The sequence below is a fragment of the Oryza brachyantha genome, chromosome 4 (genome assembly GCF_000231095.2).
Source record: "Oryza brachyantha chromosome 4, ObraRS2, whole genome shotgun sequence".
In the NCBI taxonomy this organism is placed as follows: domain Eukaryota; kingdom Viridiplantae; phylum Streptophyta; class Magnoliopsida; order Poales; family Poaceae; genus Oryza; species Oryza brachyantha.
Genome location: NC_023166.2, coordinates 15,427,159 through 15,452,078, shown reverse-complemented (window position 1 = coordinate 15,452,078; position 24,920 = coordinate 15,427,159). Strand labels below are relative to the sequence as shown.

Sequence of the window (24,920 nt, the reverse complement as noted above, 5' to 3'; positions counted from 1 at the left end):
ACTTCGCATGCATCTCTCTCTCATATAAACCATGTGGTTAATTGAACCAAGATATTGACATGAAGCACTCCTGGTGGTGGATGTCGCTTTGTCCGCACTAGCGCGAGATGAGACCCTGCACTGCCTGCATGGCTGCATGTGTGTGCTGCACAGGATCCTCACCTTTTGCATGCGAAAAGGATGGTGACTTGGCAACCTCAAACTCCTCTCCAAAACATTGAGAGACAAAATAATCAAAATTTTTCCTGATGTCTGGATGCAGTGAACCAAGGACGCCCGACTTGATGCCATGTCCATGTCACCAATCACCACATTATTTTCTGGCACGACAATCTTATCCTCACAAGCACGGTGAGAACTCAGCAATACATGCCATAGTAGATACTCCCTCCGTCTCAAAATAAACCAATTTTTCATTTTTTTTATCTACAATTTTTGACTCTTCGTCTTATTCAAATTTTTTTTATTGATATTTTTGTTTTTATTAGATGATAAATTATAAATAATACTTTATATATGACTAATTTTTTTCTAAAAATTTTTTAAATAAGACGGACGGTCAAACGTTAGACACGGAAATCAAAGAATTAGTTTTTTTTAGGACATAGTGAGTAGATAGTACCATTAATAACGTCAAGCCGATCGAATACTATTGCAAACATACGGATAATATATACACTTTCACATAAAAAGTGAACACAGTACATGTTTTTAACCCAGGCTGCCACTAACTGGTTTAGCTTTTCGAAAGTACGTTTTCAGATTATGCATGGTTCTTTTGCCCCCACAAGTTATGTGTTTGTTTGGTGTATCCGTTTTTTTATTTGTTTTTCTCTAAAATCCGTAGTCTAGTAATGCTAGTGGCAGAAATGAGCGAATCGTATTCAAAGTTCACATTTGTCGTATTCCCTCCGTGTTTTTTTTTCTTTTTGATATTATTGAAGTTTGGATCTAATGTGTCTTAATTAATATTTTAGCAAATATTAAAGAACTATGTTAGTAATAAATTAAATTATAAAAATAATTATAAATTATAAAAAATGCTTTATAAACAAATGGTCGAATATATATATATAATTCAATGACATCGAATTAAAAAAAAGGAGAGTATCAAAAATTGACATCTGCGTAAAGCAGGAGGGAATACGATACCGTCGAAATGGAGAGAATCATGTGCACGCACGTTTCGTTCTCTCGTGCTCTTGTGAGGCATGCATTACGCATGCAACAACGTGACATGATCGTGCGACCTGCGATATTGTTCTTGGCTTTGTCAACATGAAGTTGTACCTGTTATGTCATTAGCCATCAATCTCATCATTTTACTTTTTACTTATACTTATAAGCTAAAATTTAAATTGTCGGTCCTGAATATAGAGTTGATTTTAAGACTGAATTTAGAGTTGATTTTAAGATTTTTCGTTATTTCATATTTTAACTTTAGTTTTTAAATCGCTAAACATATATATATATATATATAATTTATAAATTATCTTTTGTTTATAAATATTGGTTTTTTCATAAACAGTCACTCAACATATTAGTAGTCTTTCTCATCTAGAAGACCAGAACGGGGCGTATTATATTGATTGTGTCCACTTTGATTCATACAATTGTGGAAAACAAGTCCATATTTTAACTTATCCGTTGTCATGATATGGATATACAGTACCATTGCTGGAAACAACATGGAAGCAGCCGAGGAGAGGCGGCCAATGGTGTGCATGGTCCGCTGGTCTTGTCCCCATGACTACAATTCCAGCATAATAAAGACAGTTTCTAGGACATATTTATCTACTAATAGTACTATAGACCTAGTATATGTTTTGTTCTGTGCATACCATCTAGAAAAGAATATGTCATCTTCTCCTTTTTTTTTTACTTCTTAGAGTAAATAGTCTTTTACCTACTATACAGAAAGTTATTGCAACAGTTAAAACGCAGGAAGTATTCATCATGTCAAATCTTCAGACAGTTATTGGTAAAAACGTAGGCCCTCTTGCAATCCTATGTCGTGTAGTACGTCTATATGCAAAACCGAGTTATGTTTCTTAAATTCTACCGCCCGATTAAATCTCAGTCGATAAAATTTGGACCCAATCTGATCCGGTGGTCAAAATCTTTCATCCTTTATTATTAGGTGGTAATTTCTGCCCTTTAAGCGAACATGGTGCCTTATCTCTTTATCTTATAATAGTTCAATTTATATATTTTTTATTTTTTATTTTTCTAGTAAAATTTATTTTGATTCTCATAATATCCTTCTAGAGTCAATTTCCTTTTGCAATTATAGGACCGAATCTATAGTCAAAAGCAAGAGGAAACAAGGTCTGATACAGGTAGCATTTGCAGCCTCAGAAATAAACCTTACAAGTTGACTGCACATGGTATAATACACTACTATAATCGTGTGGCTGCATGCTTAGAGTGTGCGTTTCCTGTGGTGAAAAGAATTAACAATCATGCAGATGAAGTTCAGTGCACCGGCCGTCCGCATCAGATTGCTCGCTACTTGTACTAGCTATAGGTTGTCTGAACTGAGCTACTGATCTCTCTATAGGTCGCTGTGCAGATTAAATCATGTCCACGTCAGCGGTCAGGACAACAAAAACGGTTGTGGTGTTTTGTGGGATTGGGCTACGTGTGAAAAGGACCGGGAAGAAAGGATCACGGATGTGGTCTCTTGTGTAGGATTAGTATTAAATAGTGGTTTGAAAGTTCAAACCCTGTCTAGAATCTAACCGGTGTCCTGTCTGTATTACATGTAGCTGGACATGTACACCGTAACCAAAAGTAAACTCCATGGAGGATTGGAGGCATATCTATCAGAAGAGTTCTTCGACTTTGGCTGTGTTCAGACGATGGATTAAAGATTTTTCCATTTTTTATAGCTATTTAATAATATAAATAATAAGATTAAAATCTAATTTAAAAGTAGGATATGATTAACTTCTACCTACAAAATTTTTAAAATTTTTAAGAACATATTGTTTAGCAGCTTAAAAATACATGTAAAGTCGAGAAATTATTTAGGGATAAAACATATTGGTTGGTTACTGGCCTAGTGCAGGGTGGAAAGTGGAAAGCAACATGGAAATTCATCTGAAAGCCTTTTTTGAAGCCTTTTTCTTCCTAGCTCCTGGCGCCGTTTCTTTGCGGTTGCCGCACGGTGGTGCTGATCTCCGTCTCGGACTCGTGGAAATGTTTTACTGGCTCCTTTAAGAAATAAACGGTCCTTTTCATGCCGCCTGGCAGTGCTTTTTCGCAAAGTTTACGATGATTAGGATCACATCATCAAATCAACCCCCGTGCAGTCAAAGTCTAGGAGAAGAAAGAACAGGCATGTACTACTAATACTTCGGCTTCCCAAAATATAAAATATTTAATGGACTTAAATCTTGTATGTGATATAAATATTTCTAATACTATCTACAATAATAGTTATCTCATTAATTATTTTCCATATCAAAAAAATTAGTTTATTTCCACCTATCCTTTCATCTGTATCTTTTTGTTCATTTATAAATAAATTTCTTAGTTTTTTCAAGTTTAATCTCTAAAACATTATACTAGAAATATTTACCTATTAGAGCAGATCGAATACTATAGTACTCCTATGTAGAAGCAAATGTACGTGCGTGCTTTCCACAAGCCTTTGTTTCTAGAAGCGCTCCAAAGCCTTGATTAGCACTTTGAACTTGGCCGAAGACCCAAGTCTTCTCGTACAAAGAACAGTCGCACGGTCCTGTTACGTTTCAGCTGCCGCCGCAAAAGTTGACGATCACCGAACCTGCAGTAATGAGGGTTCCCCTCCTACTGTTGTCTCGACATCAATCTCCTGCTGCTCTCGATCGCTACTTTCGTCTGATCGTCTCGTTATCATTCATGCCCGATGCGCTCCAACGCTACAGAGCAGGACAGGATCGTTTTTACCACCTGAGCATTGCTAGAAAAGTTACTTCGAAGAAACATGAGATTACCACGAAAACCGCGATGATTCAAAAAAATGATAACATTATCGCGAGATAAGTGTCACAAAAATAAGCCACATGACAGACAGCAGGATAAATCTACTTTAGCATGGATCACTAATACGTGAATTATGAAATTTATGATCCACTCTAAAAATAATCAGAGGCTCCAAGACGGTTCTACCTCCGTCCCATAATATTTTTGTTTTTCGTTTTTTCATATCCAATGTTGGACTATTCGTCCTATTTAAAAAATTTACAGAAAACTTAAAAAATTAGTCACGCATAAAATAATATTTATATTTTATTATCTAATAATAATAAAAATATTAATCGCAAAAAATTAAATAAAATAAAAAGTTAAAATATTATATAAAAATGAAAAATAAAGCTATTACGATAAAGACAGTACGTCAGACTTGCGATGGATTTTCTTGGGCTCGCGGACGTCGGGCAAGGAAGGAGCCGAGAAGCAGCAGGAGGGCAGACCGCTGCAGTGTCCCGCACGCGAGGCAAACGCAACGTAAGAGATATTGTTGTCCTGTGCCACGGGAACGTGACCGGCACCCATCCCGAACGGATAGACGATAGCAATCGGCCTCGAGCAAAGATGCAGGGACAGACCTCGCTCGGCTGCTGCCGCTTCACTTCTCCAGCGAGCGAATTTCCTCGGTCCACAGTCAAAGTCCGCCTTGACCTTTGACTAGTCCACACTCCACTCCCTTGCTGCTCACCCCCAAACTTTGCTTTACTTTACCAGCAAAGTATACTTAACTCCTAATGACCTAGTACTAGGCTACTGTACTAAGCTAACATGTCAAGTGATCGTTTCTGTAACCTGTGTGGCTTAAGCGAGAGCGCACACAATGTTTTAAAGTTTGTGATAGAGATGAATATAAATCTGTGATCCATTTTTTTCTCTTTTTTTTTTTCATGTAAACGTAAATATGGCATGTACTCACTCTAACCTGTATGGCTTTAAGCGAGAGGACCACGAGGTGCTGTAAACAAAGGCGCCTGACCGCGCGCCCGTGGGTTCACTGGCCGTGGAATTTACAGATACAGGCATACAGCTAAGCTTTTTGCCTTTTTCGTGCCGCTAACGATGATTGCCGACGACGATAGCAACGGTCTAGCATCACATGGCAAAATCGGTGGCAGCAGGAGTAGATACATAGGCGAATCGAACAAAAATGAGCAGCTGGTGCAGCAACTTGTTTCTTTTACAGTGTCCGGTTAACAGGGTTAGTCAGGTGAAACTCCAACATGACATTATCGTCATCTTCAGGGGTTGGCAGGAGGGAGAGGTCTCGGTACGTGGTTTCACCGAGAAGTCCTAGGCCCTGACGTGACTGCAGCTAACTAATCGGCGGTCAGTAGCGCGCTGCGACTTGAACTCCTGGGGTTAATTAACAATACCTGTTGTGATCAGTCTCGATAACGATAAGTAAGCAGGCCTAGCTAGAGGCCTAGTACAAGTGTTTAATGCTTATTTGCAGCACCTGGGCTGCTCATCGCAGGGTCATTATTCTATCTGATAGTGATTAATTAATCTGTCACATGTCCCGTTCATAAACAAGTAGTAGAAACACAATTCCGAAACTCAATCCTCATTATCTTTTTTTTTTTGTCTAGGACGGACCATCTCATAAACGACGAACACCTCTCAGTAAGCTAAAGACAGGAGGCCAGTCGCCATCGGATCTAACGAAACCGTTCTCTCTGTATTTTTTCAAAGCTCGTGCATCCCCCAGAGTCAGGTCCGGAAGAAAATCACGTGGTCATTATTAGTCCATCGCAAAGCCCGTGCAGATAAGCAAGGTCTTCACTGGCGTGACGCTGCCTCAAAAAGTTTAAGAAATAGGGAGTTAATCATCTTTTATCTGTGCACGGCACACTGAACCTAAGCAACACCATGTGTTGATTTCCAACCGTTCATATCAACTGTCGATATTTTAGCGATAAATTGTTAGATCCTTCTTAATTTGTAGAAAAAGCATAGGATACTTGTAGGATTTTACTCCTATAGAGGAAATTCGTAAGGCATTTAAAACAAATGATCGAATCATGGGATTTTCTATAGAACTCCAATAAAATAAACAATCCTAGAAAGATGTTAGGGGAGAATAAGCATAAGTTTCCACCTTATGTTTGATCTGTCACGTGCCCATAGATTCATCTGTTTATTCTGTATGAATCATGGTTTTAAATCTCCGGCTATAGCTATTTGAGAAGCTTCTTCCTATTTACTCTCATATACACTTTAGCGAATATAGCGCTATTTAGCATGTTATTAGCAGTTGAAGCAGACCAATTGCTAACCACTATATAGAACACTGGTATGAATCAAACAACAATAATTTTGAAGTTTTCATGTCTTTATTTTCCCTTTATAGTTAATAGGCACCATGGGTGATTGTTTGTTTTTTAAGGTAAAGTCAAACAACATATTTGCAGATAAAAAGTGATTTATGAATAAAAGTTTTATATATGAGTTCTTAGCGATCTAAAAGTTAAGGCTGAAAATTTAACCACGATAAAAAAACCATACAAAATTAACTTCAAATTTAAAATTGAAAATATAAATTTTGGCTTATAAACATAGGCAGATGTGAAAAGATAAAGTTGATAGTATCTCATTTCTAGATTTGTTTCTACTCCTATGTTTGCAAAATCATCTCCAATTTGAATTCTTGAGTTCCAGTGTTACAAGTATCATCTCACACATTTTGGAATCGAGATGGATTAGTGTAGAACGTCCCAATTGGCAATTGCATTTTGTTGTGCCTTTTCAGAACAGAAGGTGAGATGTGAAACTTATGGTGGAAAGGTTCTCTCTCCTATCTATGTACAGAGGCAAGCTCTACTTCTCTAAAACAGCATAACTTCGTTGTTTCGTAGAACACCATAACCCAAACAAATACCGATTTGTCATTTCAATCGACTTCTCTCCCTTGTTACCCGGCATCTTCGTTTTCGGATTTAAAATGTGATAGCAATGCCGCCTACCTAACATAAATTCTCATGTCCAGCATGCCTTATTGCACTACAAGACAACACCGTTATTATCCGGCATCATATCGATGTGCTTTTAACACTCAAAACTGAGCCCATATTCCTCCACTGGACGATAGATCGATAGGAAAACGCCTGATTTCGCAGTGAGGATTTTTGCCATTGAAACGCTAACTACAGCACACAAGGGGGCTGTACTGCTGCGGGTCGCCGGTTGTCCGTTTCCGCTTTTAAACGGATTTTTTGAGTAACAAGAAATAGACAAACAACATATTTACAAATGGAGAATAATTTGTGGATAAATTTTTTTTATAGTAATCTAAAAGCTAAAGCTGAAAAATAAACTGTGACGAAAAAAACTCAAAGTCAACTTTAAATTTAACGTTAAAATTTAAATTTTAGTTTATTGGCAAAAACAAAAGCCAAAAATGGATGATAATCACGCAAGCTGCTTTCTCGTAAGCTCGGGCCCAACGAATGGCGTCTTTATCCTCTTGTGCGCGAGCGCAAGTAGCAGAGGGACGGTCCAGGGGCGATGCACTGCATGACTTCTACGTTATTTCTTCCTCTTGATGGCAAAACTCGACGCCCGCTGGCCACATGCGTCTGGTACGTGTCCATTGGGTTCTTTTTTCCCGTCAGTGCTCCCGGCCCCCTTGCCTGCAAATTTCTTCACCAAGTTACTGTAATTACACTAGTACCGATACATAGATACATCCAGTTTGGCCATGTTCTTTCTCTATATATCATTTTAAAATTATTATCAGTTTTACGTGCGCTCCTTCTAAACTAGATTTTTAAAGTAGAATTTTATTATTTTGTATTTCTAAAGTAGATCTTTTAACTTTGTATTAGTTAATTTTATCATTTATACTATTAAATAGCTATAAATTATCTAGTCGTTTATTTTCATCAAAAAAACACAACCCTTATCGTTAACAGAAAACGCAATGGGGTTATTCAACGGCTGGTGTGACGGTTTAGGCAACTTGCGGTAGCGACTGCGCTTTAGCCATCAACACACAGAGGATAAGTATGTGTGTGCCCTTATGGCGCCCGGAAAGACGCAGTCATGCACCTGATGACCTGAATGTTCCGAGGATATCCCCAAAGTAAGCACAAGTTGGACTCCAAAGACCATCTTGATATTAATCGCACCAACAGCGCTGCGCTGCGCTGCGGCCTACACGATCCTGTTCCCGTACCCCCACAGACCGGAGCGGGCAGCCCAGCACGAGCCGGGCCACACTGCGCCCCCGCCCGCTGAGCAGACGACCTCATCGCTGACGCCACCGCCATCTAAAAAAACAAACGGTTAGTGCAACCTCTCCCTCCCCAGAACGCTCAACTATCTGGCTCGCCCTTTCTCCGTTTATTTTATTTCACTCTTGTAGTTAGTACTAATAACTTTTACACGAGAGAGAGAGAGAGAGAGATTTCCACCACGTGGGTGCCTGACGCCTGCCTGAGCGGTAGCGGGACGGGAGGGGAGGAAAGTTCAACGAAGCGCGAGGGCGAACGCGAAGCCCCGTCTCCACTATAAAAGCGCGCGCCCTTCTCCGCCTCCGGGCTTACCATTCAACTCGACCACCCCTCAGCACACTTCAGTTGTTGCCTTGTTGGTAGTACCGGAATTGAGACAGGGGTCAGCGAGGAGGGGCGAAACATGTTGCTGGAGGTGAGCCACCAGGCGTCGGTGCTCGACACCATCCGGCAGCACCTGCTGGAGGAGCCGGCGGAGGGGAGGAGCAATGGTGGGGCCGGGCCGGTGCACGCGAGGAGCGCGAGCTTCGGGAGCCTGGTGGCGGACATGTGGAGCGACTCGCTGCCGTTCCGCGACGACGACGCCGACGACATGGTGGTGTTCGGCGCGATGCGGGACGCGTTCTCGTGCGGGTGGCTGCCCGACGGCGTGTTCGCGGAGGTCAAGCCGGAGCCCCTGCTCTCCCCGGCGTCTTCCTACGACGGCTCTTGCTGCTTCGGCTTCGCGGGGTCGGAGCCGGTGACGCCGGGCGAGGAGGTGTCCGGGGCTGAGACGGCGGAGGCGGCGGCGGTGGTTGCGGAAGTGCACGGGAAGGAGGAGGCCGCTGCGCTGGCCAGGGGGAAGCACTACAGGGGGGTGAGGCAGCGGCCGTGGGGCAAGTTCGCGGCGGAGATCCGGGACCCCGCCAAGAACGGCGCGCGCGTGTGGCTCGGCACGTTCGACACCGCCGAGGACGCCGCCCTGGCGTACGACCGCGCAGCCTACCGCATGCGCGGCTCCCGCGCGCTCCTCAACTTCCCGCTCCGCATCGGCTCGGAGATTGCCGCCGCCGCCGCCGCCGCAGCAGCAGCAGCAGCGGCCGCGGCAGCCGGCGACAAGCGGCCGTCGCCGGAGCCGGCGACCTCGGAGTCGTCCTTCTCCTCTTCATCCTCATCCTCCTCCTACACCACCTCCTCGTCCTCCTCCGGCTCCCCGAAAAGGAGAAAGAGAGGCGAGGCCGCAGCCGCGTCCATGGCCATGCCCCTGGTGCCCCCGTCTTCCCAGCTGAATTGGCCGTCTCAGCCATGGTACCCCACCGGCGTGCCGGTCGACCCGGTGGCGATCACTCCACGGGTGGAGCAGCTCGTCATCTAGGCCCGGCGCACGGCGGAGCCAGCAAACCGGCGCGGCACAAAAATGATCACCGCCTTCGACGTCCCAACGGACTAACGAGCGAGAGCAACCCAACAATGGCCAGTACAGCCATTGCCATTTGCGTTGCACGGCGCAGGACGGCAAGGAAGGAAGCGTGAGCGCGACGGCGCGAGCGGCAGCATCCCGGCGAAAGCTCCACCGGATGCAACGCGATAAGCTCGGGGTGCAATTGGGTGGTGCAACCGCGCGTGTATGTGTGTGTGTGTGGGCGAGCTCTAGATAGTAGTGTGGTGGTGGTACTGCCCGGTGCAACTCGCCCAAGTGGGGAGGATACTGTACCACTGGCGTGTTCTTGTCAGAGAATGCACGGTGTCGTTACCTGTGCAGCCCGGTCCCTATGGTTATAATTCGCGTCACTGTCGCTAGTGGATCATCCCGAGAGGGAGTGAGTTGTGAGGGTTGCAGTAAGAAACTGTACAAACAATGTCTTGAGGAGAAGAGGAGAGATGAACAATCATCCCCTTTGTTCTTTGATTTCTGGACTCCAAATGACACATTTCTGCATCCACGACAGCACCATGGGCTAATCAGTAATCCATCTCAGGTTTGGAGGAGAAAAAAACGCTGGCAGCTAAACGTAACCATAGGTCAACCAATCAGTCGTTATAATACAAGACCAAATCGAAATTGTGCTCGAAACCAAAACCTTCAAATCCCAGGCATTAATCCAGCACGGGGAGTTCCCACGTGAAATAGCAGATTAAATACATAACTAACCAATTATTCTCCCTCTAATCGTGGGAAGAAAAGTCGCTTTGGGGTTAAGCGCTGATAGCTCGGTGCAGCAAGTGGGTGAGGAGGTCACCATCTGCTTTGCCATTATGCTGGAGACGAAATGGCAAGGGAGAAAATTTTAAAAGAAAAACCAAAGCGATCAATGTTGCAACTTGCAGTCGGCACCAATCTTTAACCTGTAACCACAACAAAAATCTTAACTCGTGCTTATCCAAGGCGTGAAAGAGAGATAAGCATCGAGCCGTCGATCGATCGGTAACATGTAGTATTCCACGCTGGGTACTGGAGGGCCACCCTGCGTTGCTTCCAGCCAGTATCTGGCAAGCAAGATCGTGTTAAGTTTGATCAGCTGCTTGACAGCTGGCCATGGGACATCGACGTATGCATCCAAATGTGCTAAGCGTGAGATCATCCTCCATGAGTATTGAGTAATTGTTATGTGATTTCGGGGGTGGAAAGTGAGCTGATGAGCCACGAGGGAAAGCACACTTTTCCAGCTTAATTTGCCGACCGATCAAGCACGCTACATGATTGATTCCAGGTCATGCAGCAAAGTACACCACCAGCTACGAATATTTCATTACCTGATAATAGAGCTGCGAGCGTGCTGCACTGGCAATGCGTTGGTACGTAGAAAAGACGGTCTATGGACGGAAACTGTGCTTAGTTAATCTAAGGCTTATCGTGCGAACCCCAATTAAGTTGAAGAATCTAGGCGTGGCCTCACCTGATTGGATTTAGCCACCAGTCAATAGCTCAGTGCGAAATGGGAGAAGGGGTGGCAACCGGATGCATGGCGGGTGAGCTATCGACAACGAGAGAGCCCAAGACGAAGTCGCTGTACGACCATGGATGAATCGGCGAGACGACGACCGGGACCGTGCACACGGGTTAGCGGCGCTAGAGGGATTTGGGGTGACCTTCTAGAAAGGCAGAGTATATACATGCGTAAGGCCTGTGCTTTTGTAGCAAAGTCTTCTAGATCGTCAAGGCGATTAAAGCGTGCAGGTGACAGCAAGCTTTAGTTTTAACTGGGGCCATACCCAGCGGGGCCTCCTAGCTAAGCCGATGCTTCCACGAGGATTCCGTGATTCCGTCTACGGGAGCATGCAGCTTAGCAAAAGCGACTTCTGACCGTCAACGAATCGTTCTAGTCTTCTAGCAGGTGCTTTGCCATTGGATGATCCCGGTCTCAGTCCTTCAGCCACGACAGCATCAGCCAGTGCAAAATTTTCAACGGTGATATTAGCAGCACGACACATGCGAGATGAAAGATACTGACACTTTTTTCTTTCCAGCAACAAGAGTGAGCGATACTGAAACAGAGTCGTACTTCCATGGGCCGGAGCATCATACGTGTATAGTCCATCTATAGCCTGTTCGACTGCTTGGTTTATACAATGTGGCCCATACGAGTTTGGGCCCGATATAGGCCGCGCGGCAGCGGCGGCCGAAGGCAACAATAGCGCGCGTAACCTCGTACGTATCGCCTCGCGGAAGCGGCCGGGGGCCGGGGCCGCGCGCGCGGGCAGCGGCGCCACCACAGGTGTCGCGCGGCGGCCGACACGAGTCCCGCATGCGCCCCACGCGGCGGCTCCAGCTCCCGCCTCCACGCCGCCCCATGCGCGGCGCCTCCGCTATTAAACCCTCCCCGCATCTCCCTCCTCCCCGTCATCGTCCACTTCACCACGCTGGCTCGTAGGCAGTGGCGCGCACGTGGGTTAGCTCTCTCTGCGCTCACTTCAGCTTCAGGTGCTCGGTCCCCGTAGCTAGCTAGCTAGGCACCCATGGCTGATCACCACAGAGGCGTCGTGGGCGGAGGAGGCCTCGGCGACCGTGGCCAGGGGCAGGAGAAGCAGCCGTTCATGATGACGGCTCTGAAGACCGTGACCGCGGCGACGGCCGGCGGGTCGATGCTGGTGCTGTCGGGGCTGATCCTGGCGGGCACCGTCATCGCGCTCACGGTGGCCACGCCGGTGCTGGTCATCTTCAGCCCCGTGCTGGTGCCGGCCGCCATCGCGCTCGCGCTCATGGCCGCCGGGTTCATCACGTCGGGAGGGCTCGGCGTGGCCGCGCTCTCCGTGTTCTCGTGGATGTACAAGTACCTCACCGGGAAGCACCCGCCGGGCGCCGACCAGCTGGACCACGCCAAGGCGAGGCTCGCGTCCAAGGCCCGCGACATCAAGGAGGCAGCGCAGCACCGCATCGACCAGGCGCAGGCGTCTTAGAGCTGAGACGGCGGGCGCGCGCCGGCGGCATGCCGCGGCGCGCCGCCGCTTCTGCTACCTAGCTCGGGCGCACGTACGTACGGGACGGAGGCGCCGGAGCACTACCCAAGTACACGGCCGGCGTGTGTGCGCACGCTCGCTGTTCGCTGGTGGCTGGCCACGCCGGCTACTGCTCCTCTTTATCTGCAGAGCGTGCATGCATGTTTGCTTATAATTAGGCTTTGGTTGCGTAGTACTCCTGTGTGTATGTAATATCGAAGATCGTGCCTGTCGGACGCCTGGTACCTATATAGTACTCGTGTGTTCGTGTGGATGTCATGTTTATGGTGATGAGGAATAAAATGCAATGTTTCTTCGACAAACTACTAGTTCCAAGTATCATTGGTGTATCAAAGAACTACTAGCGGACGTGCTGTCCTGATGGTCCGTCCAATGCCGTCGTTCCCACCAAAGTATATTTGTGGAGAACCTTTTTTTATCACGGATAATAGTGTAAATGGTGGTCTACATTTGTGGGAGATACATATTAAAATAAGACTACTATTGAAATCATCGTCCAACAATACCAAACCAAGAGAAACAAAGGAAAGGAGAAGTTTAATTTACTTCTTACATCTTACTGTGTTTATGAATTTTGAGATTTACATGAGACCAAAACCAAATACAACACTAATTTGGTCAAACTTACTTATGGGTGATTTGTTGGGGAAAACACTAATTTGGTCAAACTTACTTATGTTAGTTGGCGAAAAGAAAATTTTCGTTTCCGTTGGGACGTCAGAGTGTGACCGGACGGACGTCGAAAGATGTTTTTCGACACGAATGACATTTTTTGACACGAATGAAAAAACGAATTTCATAGCTGACTAGAAACCACGAAATAAATCTTTTGAACCGAATTAATCTGTCGGTAGCATATATCTAGAAATCACGAGATAAATCTTTTGAACCGAATTAATCTGTCGTTAGCACATGTGGGTTACCGTAGCATTTACGGTTAATCATGGACTAATTAGGCTCAGAGGATTTGTCTCACGATTTTTTCCCTAACCATGAAGTTAGTTTTTTTTCATCTATGTTTAATGCTTTATTTTGGTGTTCAAAAATTTAATATGATGTTTTTTGGAAAAAAAAAATTTAAGAACTAAAGGCCTTACTAAACTTATGATGGCAGAAAGAGGCAAAAAATTTGGCTACCAATCAAATATCCCGCATTTTACTAGGGATGAGCGCGCACATGTCAGCCCACGGATAATTTAGACAACTCTAATATCTAATTTAACTAAATGAACAAGTAAAGTTACATACTTGGATGCATATATCCTCCAACTCCAGCCCAAAACGACAAAGTATGGACAAGGGAAACCCGCTATAAATGAACAAATATGATGCAATAGTTATTTTGGACTGCATGGCTATGCCATAAAATATTGCCATGCACTTGTTCATTTGGGACCGCACGGCGAGAGCAGAAGATATTAGCATTCAATTTTCTTTCTACATGATCAGGTAGTCTCTGGCCATGGCGAGAGCAGAAGACTACTTGCAGCAACCGGCAGAGAACACAACTACTGAGGATCAAAGATCGTGCTTTCGAGTCAATTGCCGGACATGTGTGTAGTAGTCTACGGAAAGTATTCTAACCTCGAGGCACGTCCATTGTCTATGGCATGATATCTAAATAGTTATTAAAAATTTATAAACATATATTAATATAAGATATATCTTATACAATTGTATGTGGTACTATAGCCCTTTAGAAATGGAAAACATGCGTCGTCATCTACAAAAGGAACTCATTAACCTTCGTCAAGTTGATTCATCTGTAATTAGACTTTACGAATAAACTGGAATCTGATCTAGCAACAAAGATCCAACGATACTCTCCGGCGCTCTTCCAACGGATACAAGTGGGATGATCCGCGAACGCATATATAAGTTATTTCAAACAGGCTATCCGCATAAAGAATAATCTATCTGCTCGGGTCAGAGGCGACGCAGACATGCAAGGTTATTTACTTTTATAATAGTAGAGATATGCAAGGTTATATGGGTAAAGCTCACTTGGATCCTAACGGGCACTCGCGGGCCACGGAGGCGTGCCATGCCACGACACCAGCCGCAAGACCAAACGGCTACACGGCTGCACGCCCACGTCCCAGAAGCGGGCGGCGCCCACCGCTCAGTCCACCTCTGCACTTCAGTCTACGGCGCGTCGCCGTGGGCGGTGTGGCTTAAGCTCCGGAAGGGGAGGAACGGTGATATGATATACGGGAAAAGAAAAATCTGCTACCATTATTTGAGATATATAGCTCGAGCCAAATATTGTCAGGTAGATTTCAACATTGAAAATTCTAGTGAATCTCGTAAACTTTTCTATGGTCGAATAGAAACGTAACGTACGTACTAAACCACTGCTACGTTAGGACTTGGGAGTTCATCAAACAAGACTACTGCAAACTGGAAATTTAAAACTCGGATGAGTGCTAACCAAGGGGTATATATCGTCACTGCTTTGAAAGAGCCATAACATTGAAATTGAGTGACTCGGGGTACGCCGCAATCCTAGCTTTGATGATTTTTGCAGCGTCCTGCGCATAAAGAAGGAAAAAAAACCCCGGAAATTATCAACATCAACTGTATTTCTGTAACACAAAAGGATCTTCTATTCTTCCCGGATGGCGTATTTATAAACATTGTTTTGCATACAGCTGAAAAGAATAACTGATGAAAAGAAACATACAAATGGAACAACTTACCTGCAACAAGCTATCAGGAGAGGAAGGGCCATGGGAGATAGGCTGCGAATTTCCTCCATCAAGTTCAAAAATTTCATCTGAATGAGAAAATTAAAGAAAATGAGTGATCGATATACTAATTGTTGCAGACTTTTGTTGAAGTTAGGTTGTGTCATTAGAGCGAGTACCATCAACACAGGAGAAACATACGTAATGTTCGATTACCCCATCCTTGGCCTGCACAAAAGTAGAGATGTGAGGAAAACGGGAAAACCCCCCAAGATAGAATTAAATCTGGGCCAAGGGCATACAAGTAGATCTCCCAGCACAAAACTTCAAGTAATCATGGTTGGCCAATTCCGTAGTAACAACCCTCCCAACTAAAAGACCAACTACAAAAGACGCATGATAAGTATAATTTACAGCTATTGCAGGTTTTATCATTTAGTGACTATCATATGATGACAGTAAAGCTAGTCAACAGGCTTATAGAAGGGTTTGGGAATCTGGGTATGCAGTAGATCTGTCTGGATTTTTGAAAACAGATCTCATCACTTTCAGCTGGTTACTGGCGAATTGTGACTCTAAAACTACTCACAAACAGAACTAGTATATGCATTTACTCGTTAACACTAAATGATCAACAGAATATTATTGTATTCTCTGGTGAGTATATTAATCAAGTAGGCATAAATGACCTCTGTATCACCAGCAGTAACAGCAACAGAATGAGCCTTTTCCATTTCTTCATCCTCCTCAAGAAACGCAGCACGCTGAAAATGCCAAGTGATCAACATATTAGTCTCAAGATATAACCATTATATAAAAAGAACTTGACTCAGTAGATGGACTATTAACCTGGCTAGGGTCCATATCAGCTGTTTGTTTGTAGAATCTATCAAAATATGATCCCTCAGCTGCAAATAAGAAAGTAATAATTCAATCTCTCTACAAGACAAAGTAACTGACGCAAAAGTAGAAACTAGTCAAAATAGCTTCTCTCTTTTTGTTGAAGATTAGGTTCAGTAAAAGCAACATAACTTTGAATCTGTGAACATTGCATAGTTAGCAATTAGCACAACATCAAACAAAAGAACATGTAACTATATGTGATGGGAAGCTACATTGCATAAAAACATATTTGGTGGTGTATGTATAATTTCTCAAGAACGGCATAGTAGCAGAGCTATTTTAACATTTGAGGCATGAATACGTATTATATATAACTAGGAAAATAAAGCTCAAAGCTCCAGAAAATTACCAAGCTTGATTCTGGATACAACATTCCCTATTGCATGAATAATTCCAACTGTTCCACAGGCATTACCGATAGTCTGCTTTGTAAAGTATACATTGTTGTTGAACTTCTGCACCGTCGAGTTATAAGATTAGTAAGGGAAACCAACATATACGAGCAAGTTATAAGCTGAGTAACCATCTTGGTAACAATGTTTCACATGCTATCAACATCTCTAAAAAATCAAAGAACTCTAGTAAATACAAAACAAAGGTTGATCTATATGTTTTCCAAATGATCAATAGACGCAATCCAACATTATTTATACAGAAGGAATAATATATTGCTGAAAAGGTGCTGCCCGATATGTATAAAAAAATTTAGCAGCTTCAACATGTCTATTTGCAAGTGCAGAAATAAACAAACAAATGATAGTTCGACAGTAGCAACTAAGTTCGCTCGTTGAATCTTATTGGCTGCCACACAAAATTCAATTGAAGTATAGCACTTAACGAGTAGCATTAGGTGAACAGGGGTGACTTCTTCTTCTATAATTTCTAAAAACAAAATGTTTGCTGAACTGTAACAAGTACATCAGCCAGCCTATTTCTTCAGTTTCAGAGTGAAACCGAGTGCTTCTGGATGAGGAAAAGGCTCTGGGCATACTTGCTGGCTTGCTGCCCACTATAATGAACACTATAATGAATTAATTATTAATTGCAATTCATCAAACCTTGCTCTCGACCGTGGAGGAGGTTGAAGCAACGGATTCCTTCTTCCGATCCTGCTCACAAGAATGCGGACAAAAAAATTTCAGTCACTGTGAAGCAATCCAAACGAATCTCAGGACCAACTGGGCATCGGGGATCACCTGAGGGTAAAGCAAGATGACGGCGAGCACGGGCTGTGGCACTATTGCAAGCATCTCGTCGTCGAGACCGTAGACGTCGCAAAACCCCACCTCCGCGGGGACCCCTAATCCCCACATGAACTGCGCCAACGTAGCACTCTGCGCGGTGAGCGAGAAAGGGGGGAGCGGTCGAGATGGAGAGGTCCAGGGGAGAGGGGAGGCGTGCGACAGGGATTACCTGGTTCATGACCTCGGGGTTGGCCTCGAGGGGGAGCCAACGCTTGCCCATGGCGGCTGACGTGCCGGAGGAAGGGACGATGGTGATAGCGGCGGCGGCGGCGCGAGTCGGCGTGCTGCCGTTTTCTGTTTCGTGCGGGATCGCGGGATGGCAGGAAGCAGTTAGGGTGTTAGCCTGCGTTTTTAAGCGCATTTTTTCTTAGTACTAAACAGTTTTTTTAAAAGAATATTTATATGAGTTTCATCGTGTCGTCTCTCTAAAATAGTTTTTTTAAATTGATAATAGTTAATTAAATCGTTTGTATCAAAATTGTAAAAATTCTACATCTTCACCTCCGGTTTTTACAGACAACACGGCCTTAATTAAGCAATGCAGATCAAATTATGTGTGTATATATAAAATTAAAATAATACAAATATATATTTGTAGTTTGTTTTTTGAAAAAAATATACATCCAACCTACTCTAAAAATCTTTCTTAAGCACAACTTTTAAAGGACACGAAGACGTGGCAGATGACGTTTGGCTAGCGTTAGCTACGGCCAGGGGCAGTATCAGGCGTGGGGCAACTTGGGCTGGAGCCCCACGCCTGGCTAAAAAATATATTGGAAAATTACTATATTTTAGTTAAAATTTATCTAAAAGATTTATATTTCATTGCTGAGCCTCATCTTTCGTAAATTTCTGGTTTTCCCTGGCTACAGCCATAGCTTTTTACAGGTAACCCCTTGCGGTCCTCCTAGAGCACGTGTAGTTGTGTAGAGGGACGCTGGTAGAGAACACAATGGTTGATCACTTAGCAGATGGTGAAGAGTAGGAAGGGACATGCTCTCTCTGTTTCACGCTTTCTAGCCTAGCCCATATTCATACGAATACTAATGAATATATATATATATATATATATAGAAAAGACTAGAAAATCTTACAGTATAAAATGGAGGTAGGAGGTAGTAATTTTTATAGGTGATCCTCTTATCACTCTTCCAAAGAATGTTTTATTGCTCAACCACTATAAAAACTCCCCAGCCCCTAATCCCTCGTTTAAATCCTCTAAAATCCAGGGAGAAAGGAGACAGAGCTGGGAGGTCGAGGGAAAGAAAGCGACTAAGTTTCGCGGTTTGTGGATCCATTTGCAGATAAATTCTTTTGTGCCTATCGAAATTTCATTAGCAGCGATTAAATTATACGTAAAATCGATAGTAAATTGAAATAGCGAGGAACGGCTCGTATCGACTTTCAGAAATTATGTACGATAACCTTCAAACGTAAACTCGGCGTTGTCAACATAGCTGAAGGTCGATCCATAATTCCATAACAGTACAACAAATGGCACAGAGGGAACTCTTGGTCTTCAGACTATTCAAACAGACAGGCACCGGAGCTCGTACGCTAGCATCAATCGCTTGGGACCTTCCTGCAGCACAGTTGTTAGCACATGGTTCAAACCGGACTGTTAGATACAAAGCATGCAAACACATCAATCTAATTCTGGCCAATTCAGACCCAACAATTTTGCAGCCGTGGTGAGACAGACAGAACACCACCAGGTCAAGCACATCGAAGAATCACAGCACCAAACCGGCCAGCACCAGCAGCTTTGCAAAGCAATTAGCGCCTCTGCCACTAGGCAGCAGTAAAGCACAGCAGCTTCTAAAAGAACTCGAAGTCAAGGTATTTCCCACCGGACTTCACGTCCGCGCCAACCATCCTCTTGCTGTTGCTCCCGATCGCCTCCGCCACGCCGTACTTGACGGGCAGCTCGGCCTCGACGGGCCTGGGGACGTCGGGAGGCGTGCTGCACCGGATGAGCGCCCAGTTCACGCCCTCGAAGAACGGGTGCTGCTTTATCTCCGTGGCCCCCCTCTTCACGCCAAGCCGGTGCTGCGGCTCCTTGACCAGGAGCCCCTTGATGAGGTCTCTGCTCGCGTAGCTCGTCGACGGCGACTCCGGGAACCTTAGCTGCTGGCCGACCACGTTGAACAGGGTAGCGCGGTTGCCCGACCCCTTGAATGGCGTCTTGCCGTACAGAAGCTCGTGCAAGAATATACCGAAGGTCCACCAGTCAACGGCGCTTCCATGGCCTTCGCCTTTGATGATTTCTGGAGCCAGATACTCATGAGTCCCAACAAACGACATTGATCGAGCTGATGTCGGTTCAGCGACTAGTTCAGGCAGGGTGGTGGCACTCTGTCCCAGCTCAGACCTCGTCTTTTTAGTTTTTTTCTTGCTCTTCTGACCAAACAACTTGGGCATGAAACATGCAGGTTGAATGCAGGCTGAAGTAGGTTCCATGCAAGCAGGTTGTACACAGAATGAACCACCGGCTCTTCTGGGGTCAGAATCAAAAGCTGATGCTCTGATGAGTGTAGGTGAGACTGCACATCTCAGGGAGAGGTCAAAATCTGAAAGCATTATGTGACCATCATCACGCACAAGAACATTCTCTGGCTTCAAATCCCTGTAAACAACTCCCAACATGTGCAGATACTCAAGAGCGAGAAGCACTTCTGCAGCATAAAACCTGATCGGAATCAGAGCACATAAATGTTAGTGCTAGCAATGGTCAGGGATAAGCTGTTCAAGTTAAAATCGCAAGCTAGCAATTGTAGAGTTAAAAACTGGAGAAAAACAGGAACAGAGCATGACCAAGTATTATTTTACACATGCTATGTTGTCCACCCATGAGACGGATTGTTATATAAATGTCAATAAATGGAATACAAGCAATATTAACGGACAGAACCCAGAGTATTTCTTTACCACTATTTCACCATATTTGTTCACTACATTTCTACATGTCATCTCACAGATGACACAGTCCATTTTGATTTTTTTTTTTTTGAAAATTGCTAATAACTTCTCCATGAAGCTCCATTCTGTAAAACTTATTAGATGCCCATGGTTGCTTTTCATTGAGGGAACTCACATTTTCAACTTGAGGAGTGCTAGCTAATGCTTTAGATTCCAAAAGGTTTATAGGAGCTTCTCTACAAAGTAGAGAGCAGCAGAACAATGGTAAAGCTAAGCCATGATACAATAAGAGTAAATTGAATACTACATTAGATTAACAAAACTCTAGAATGTAAATATTATTAGTCTCTAGTCAGCAGGAAACATAGTGGCATAGTGCTAAGGAGAAAAGGTACATCTTCTACTCCAAACAAGTTATATTTTGCTGAAGAACAAAGTCATGGTTCAAATGATCACCTTGCAGCATACTCAGAGAAATGTTTTCCTGGCTGTCTCTGTCGCAGTGTGTGCAAATCACCACCAGGACAGAATTCCATGACCAAACACGAGAATCTGTCGGTCTCAAAATGTGTATACAGGGTTGGAAGGAACGGATGATCCAGAAGCTGTAGAATCTCCCTCTCGGTTTGTGCCCTGTTCAATTTCTTTCTACTTGCCAAGGATGCCTTGTCCATTACTTTCATTGCAAAGTAGCATCTGGTTCCACTTAACTCGGAAAGGTAAACACTGCCAATGTCACCACAGCCTAGACGCTTGAGAAGTCTGAAATGGCTCATCCCAAGCACACCATCTCGAGTTCGTACAGCATGTATTGCCTTCCATCTAGGATCATTACCCTTGTGAGGCTTGCTAGCACCTCCGGTGATATTGCTCCAGCTGCTGTCATCACTAACACCACTGCTATCGCTTGCTCGACTCATGCTAGTTTTTGCACTTTCTAGAGAGTCGCCTCGAATGCTACCCTTCACACTCCCACAGTTCCTCTCCGTGGCAAGCACTGGTTCACTAGATATTGGTACACTTTTATATGTGCTGGTGCAGCTGTTTATAGTGCTCATTGCCGTGACTACACCCATGCTGTCAATGCTACTGTGAGGGCTCACATTGCCACTGGGAGGAAGCGAGGCATCCCAGACACAGTCCTTCTCCTCTGAATCTGGAGGCAAGGACACAGCTTCTGTTGCTTGCGATGACCGTGCCGTGGCCAGTGATGCCACTGCAGCACCAGACACTTTCATCTCTTCAGCCAAACCATCGGCACCGACTGCACCTGCCACTGCATTGGCCTTCATGCCTGTAACACGGATCGAAAGGTCATCCATGAACGGCCCTTTCGCCGATAACCCTCGCACTAGACACACCGGTGGCTCGGACTTCTCCTCATCGATGGCGACATAGACCGTCTTCATGAGATCCATATCAATTGGTTCCAGGGGGTGACTGGCCCCTGAGAAAGAGCTCCGGCCACCTTCGTCCGATGAATCCAGGCTCAGGAAACTCTCCTCGCCATCAGCTGGAAAATCCTTCTCATCCTGCTGCTGCTGCTGCTGGGAGCTCTTCCCTTTCCATGATGCCTTTATCGGAATTGGCGCCTCCAAGTTCTGCGCCTTCCTAGCAGTGACCATCAAAGGTTCTTTGGGCTCTGCAATCTTATGTACTATCTCCATTCAGTTCTAGCATAACAAGTGCACAGTCACTAATAATTGACCCACTCTTCCCAATTCAACCAAATAAGGCAATAATCTCCCACAGAACTGCCCTACCAACACGAGTCTTGGAAACCCGAGAAGCAGATTCCAGCACGGAGAGCGCTCCCACCTGAAACGAACACTGGTTAAGGGGCTGAAGAGAAACCAAAATCTCTCTATCAATCCAATGGGTTTCCAAGAATCCAACCTGCTGCCAGGCTAATTATTGGGCGCCAGGCGAGGAGACTCCCCTCTGAAGTAGGACAAACTCCACCCTGCAGAAACACGAAAGTGCCGTCCAATCCACCAAAATTAGACGTTGCTTTCTCTAAAGAAAACAATAGCACCACCAAATTACGCCAGAAGTTCCTCAAATCTCAAGATTTTCCCAAGCCGAGGGGAAACCCCCCCATAGAAACACCCCCGAGCATGCGCCGACCCACATTTAGAATCCTCCTCGAGCTGTCGCGCACGAGCAGGGCAGCGAGCGGAGAAAGAGAAGAAACCAGCAATTCCCCAAGAACAAGAGAACCAGAACTCAAGAAAACTCAACTTAAAAAAAAGAAGAAGAAGTTAGTAAGAAGTGGAACCAAAGAATCACCTCGAATGCGGGGAAGGGGGAGATCCCTATGGAGAGACTCGGGATTGCTCCGTGCTGTTCTTGCTTCTTCCCCCCGCCCACCACTCTCGCCTCTCGCCTCGCCAGTCGCCACCGCCAACCAGTGTTGCCACTGCTGGTACTACTCCCCGAGTAACTCCGCACTCATACGCACTCTCTCTCCCTCTCTCTCTCTCTCTCTCTCACCTCCTCCTCCTCTCTCCTCTCTGCGATGAGGGGGAGTGGTGTGGTGTGGGCGAGTGGAGAAGGGAAAGAAAGCAAAAGCGAAAGGCGGGGGATGGTAGCTGTGCGGGTGTGGGCCATGTGATAATTTTGCCTCTTTTTTTTGTTTTTCGGAAATATAAATTGGGAAACGGAAAGGGGTACCCCGCGTGGGCTGCAGTCCTGACAAATGATTCCGGCTACTAATCTCCAATTTACTTTCCCTAATCACGCCGCTTTGCTCCCCTTTGGTCCGTTCTTATTCTTCTTCCTGCTGCTGATCCAACACCCAAGCTTGCACTCTCAAGAAAGAATGTAGTGGTATCAACGTAATAAGCCCTCTACGTTCTGACACGAATTAAACTTGTACGGTATCTTACTAAAAATTACAATCCCCCTCCCCCTGATTTAGAATTTGAAGCAATTCAGGATAGAATGCATTGAAAGCTAGTTGCTCCGATCGGACACTACCAGAGGTGAAAATCCTATAGAATTCCCAGCATATAAGCCAAAAGAGTTCATGCCTTTTTCTTCAGAGACCATAATTGTTTGCCTCTTTCCTAACGGTATACTCTCAAACAATAAATGATTTGCGAATAAAACTTTTATATATGTGTTCTTAATGATCTAACTAAAAAATAAACTACTATAAAAAAACCACAAAATCAATCATAAATTTAAAGTTGAAAATTCAAATTTTATCTTACAAACATAATTATTAGAAAAGAAAAGATGACCTAAGGCCCTGTTTGTTTTGGCCAAGGATTATTGTAATCTAGATTATTGAGTCAGGTTACCATAAGTTATATTATTATAAGCTAAAGTAGGAAGAAATGATAAAAATGGACTATTATTTTAAAGTATCTAAGGGTATTGGATCTAAAGACACCCCCTAATAATCTAAAATAAGCACATTTGGATGAGCGGATGAGCTTATCAGATTATAGTAATCTAAACTCTAGATTATAATAATCAGTTACAATAACCCATTTATTTGTTTAGCTTATTGTAATAAGTCAAATTATAATAATGTAAGTTGAATCAAACAAAGGTCTGAGAGGCTTTTAAAACTCTATTCACCCTTACCGTTGCATTATTTTACTGATAGTTCTTTCCACATGGGATATTTTATTCATATCTTAGCGCAAAGGTGCTATTTTTAGCACTTTCGGCGGTGCCAACAAGATTCCATATTTAAAGTGTAGGGTTTATTTGGAGAGTTTCTTTTGGTTACAGCTTTTTCTAAAATAGCTTCTGTCAGAAACTATCCTAAACGGTCCATGACTCCCGAGAATCTATAGTTACAGATTTTGAAAATAAACTAAAAAGCTAGAAGCTAGGTTTCAGAGCTTTTTCAAATTCTCAGAAACTAATTATCAAATAATTATCAAATAGTTGTTTCTCATAATCTAGAAACTCCCCAAACAAAACAGGCATATAATATATAAGTTGCGTAACACTATCGACACAGGATTATATATGCAATTTTACTAATTCTTTTTGTCCCTTCTATAACATCGTCTCGTTACCAATTATGGACTATTGATAAGTTTGGAGAGATTTTGATGCTAATTAGTCAATTATACTTTTTCTATATATGTATAACAATTATATGAATAGATATGGAAAAGGAATATCATTCTATTACTGAAAAAAGGTCTGGAGGTGAAGGGCACTGCTATTTAAAATATTCAGATTTGTGATAAACAGAAAGTTAATTACTGTTTTATTTTTCCTTCTAACAATGTTTTTCTTTCAATAAAGAAGAACAGGAAATAGGCCGGGCGTTTCCGACACGCTCGGACCCAAAGCGTGGGACCATGTTGCAGCTCTTTTCGACTACAACAGGCCCACCCTGTCACTATCCCTAGGGAGGAGTGCGGACAAACAGAAAGCAGAGTGAATTGTAACATTAATGACGCCTAAATCAACTTTAATTCCCTCCTTTATTTTTTGAGCTCGAAGAAAATGAA

General features: G+C 44.0%; 4 protein-coding genes across 4 annotated transcripts; 2 read left to right on the top strand and 2 right to left on the bottom strand.

Moving 5' to 3' along the window:
* Positions 1-8,366: 8,366 nt before the first annotated feature.
* Positions 8,367-10,137, top strand: LOC107304029 (ethylene-responsive transcription factor 2-like). The gene has a single exon (XM_040523692.1). The coding sequence runs from the start codon at positions 8,653-8,655 to the stop codon at positions 9,601-9,603; it is 951 nt and encodes a 316-aa protein (XP_040379626.1). The 5' UTR covers positions 8,367-8,652; the 3' UTR covers positions 9,604-10,137.
* A 1,820-nt stretch (positions 10,138-11,957) lies between these two features.
* Positions 11,958-12,717, top strand: LOC102699502 (oleosin 16 kDa). The gene has a single exon (XM_015836045.2). The coding sequence runs from the start codon at positions 12,186-12,188 to the stop codon at positions 12,624-12,626; it is 441 nt and encodes a 146-aa protein (XP_015691531.2). The 5' UTR covers positions 11,958-12,185; the 3' UTR covers positions 12,627-12,717.
* Positions 12,718-14,913: 2,196 nt separating this feature from the next.
* On the bottom strand, positions 14,914-17,836 carry LOC102710014 (ubiquitin carboxyl-terminal hydrolase 3-like). The gene is made up of 9 exons (XM_006652540.2): positions 17,690-17,836; positions 17,473-17,592; positions 17,335-17,385; positions 16,626-16,731; positions 16,223-16,281; positions 16,063-16,137; positions 15,553-15,601; positions 15,386-15,462; positions 14,914-15,217 (listed from the first exon to the last, which is right to left on the bottom strand). The coding sequence occupies exons 1-9, from the start codon at positions 17,738-17,740 to the stop codon at positions 15,134-15,136; spliced, it is 672 nt and encodes a 223-aa protein (XP_006652603.1). The 5' UTR covers positions 17,741-17,836; the 3' UTR covers positions 14,914-15,133.
* Positions 17,837-18,936: 1,100 nt separating this feature from the next.
* Positions 18,937-22,967, bottom strand: LOC102709733 (serine/threonine-protein kinase D6PKL1-like). The gene is made up of 4 exons (XM_006652539.3): positions 22,729-22,967; positions 22,336-22,402; positions 20,896-22,257; positions 18,937-20,209 (listed from the first exon to the last, which is right to left on the bottom strand). Exons 3-4 carry the CDS (start codon positions 22,104-22,106, stop codon positions 19,339-19,341), a joined length of 2,082 nt encoding a protein of 693 aa, XP_006652602.1. The 5' UTR covers positions 22,107-22,257; positions 22,336-22,402; positions 22,729-22,967; the 3' UTR covers positions 18,937-19,338.
* Between the last annotated feature and the right edge of the window lie 1,953 nt (positions 22,968-24,920).

Excerpts from the sequence above, each read along its gene's own strand:
- LOC107304029 (XM_040523692.1), top strand. The coding sequence starts at position 8,653 with ATGTTGCTGGAGGTGAGCCACCAGGCGTCGGTGCTCGACACCATCCGG.
- LOC102699502 (XM_015836045.2), top strand. The coding sequence starts at position 12,186 with ATGGCTGATCACCACAGAGGCGTCGTGGGCGGAGGAGGCCTCGGCGAC.
- LOC102710014 (XM_006652540.2), bottom strand. The coding sequence starts at position 17,740 with ATGGGCAAGCGTTGGCTCCCCCTCGAGGCCAACCCCGAGGTCATGAAC. Across the intron at positions 16,282-16,625 it reads TGTATCCAGAATCAAGCTTG|CTGAGGGATCATATTTTGAT; the intron begins GTAATTTTCTGG and ends TCTTATTTGCAG. Across the intron at positions 16,138-16,222 it reads CTGATATGGACCCTAGCCAG|CGTGCTGCGTTTCTTGAGGA; the intron begins GTTAATAGTCCA and ends TGGCATTTTCAG.
- LOC102709733 (XM_006652539.3), bottom strand. The coding sequence starts at position 22,106 with ATGGAGATAGTACATAAGATTGCAGAGCCCAAAGAACCTTTGATGGTC. Across the intron at positions 20,210-20,895 it reads TTCTCTGAGTATGCTGCAAG|GTTTTATGCTGCAGAAGTGC; the intron begins GTGATCATTTGA and ends GATTCCGATCAG.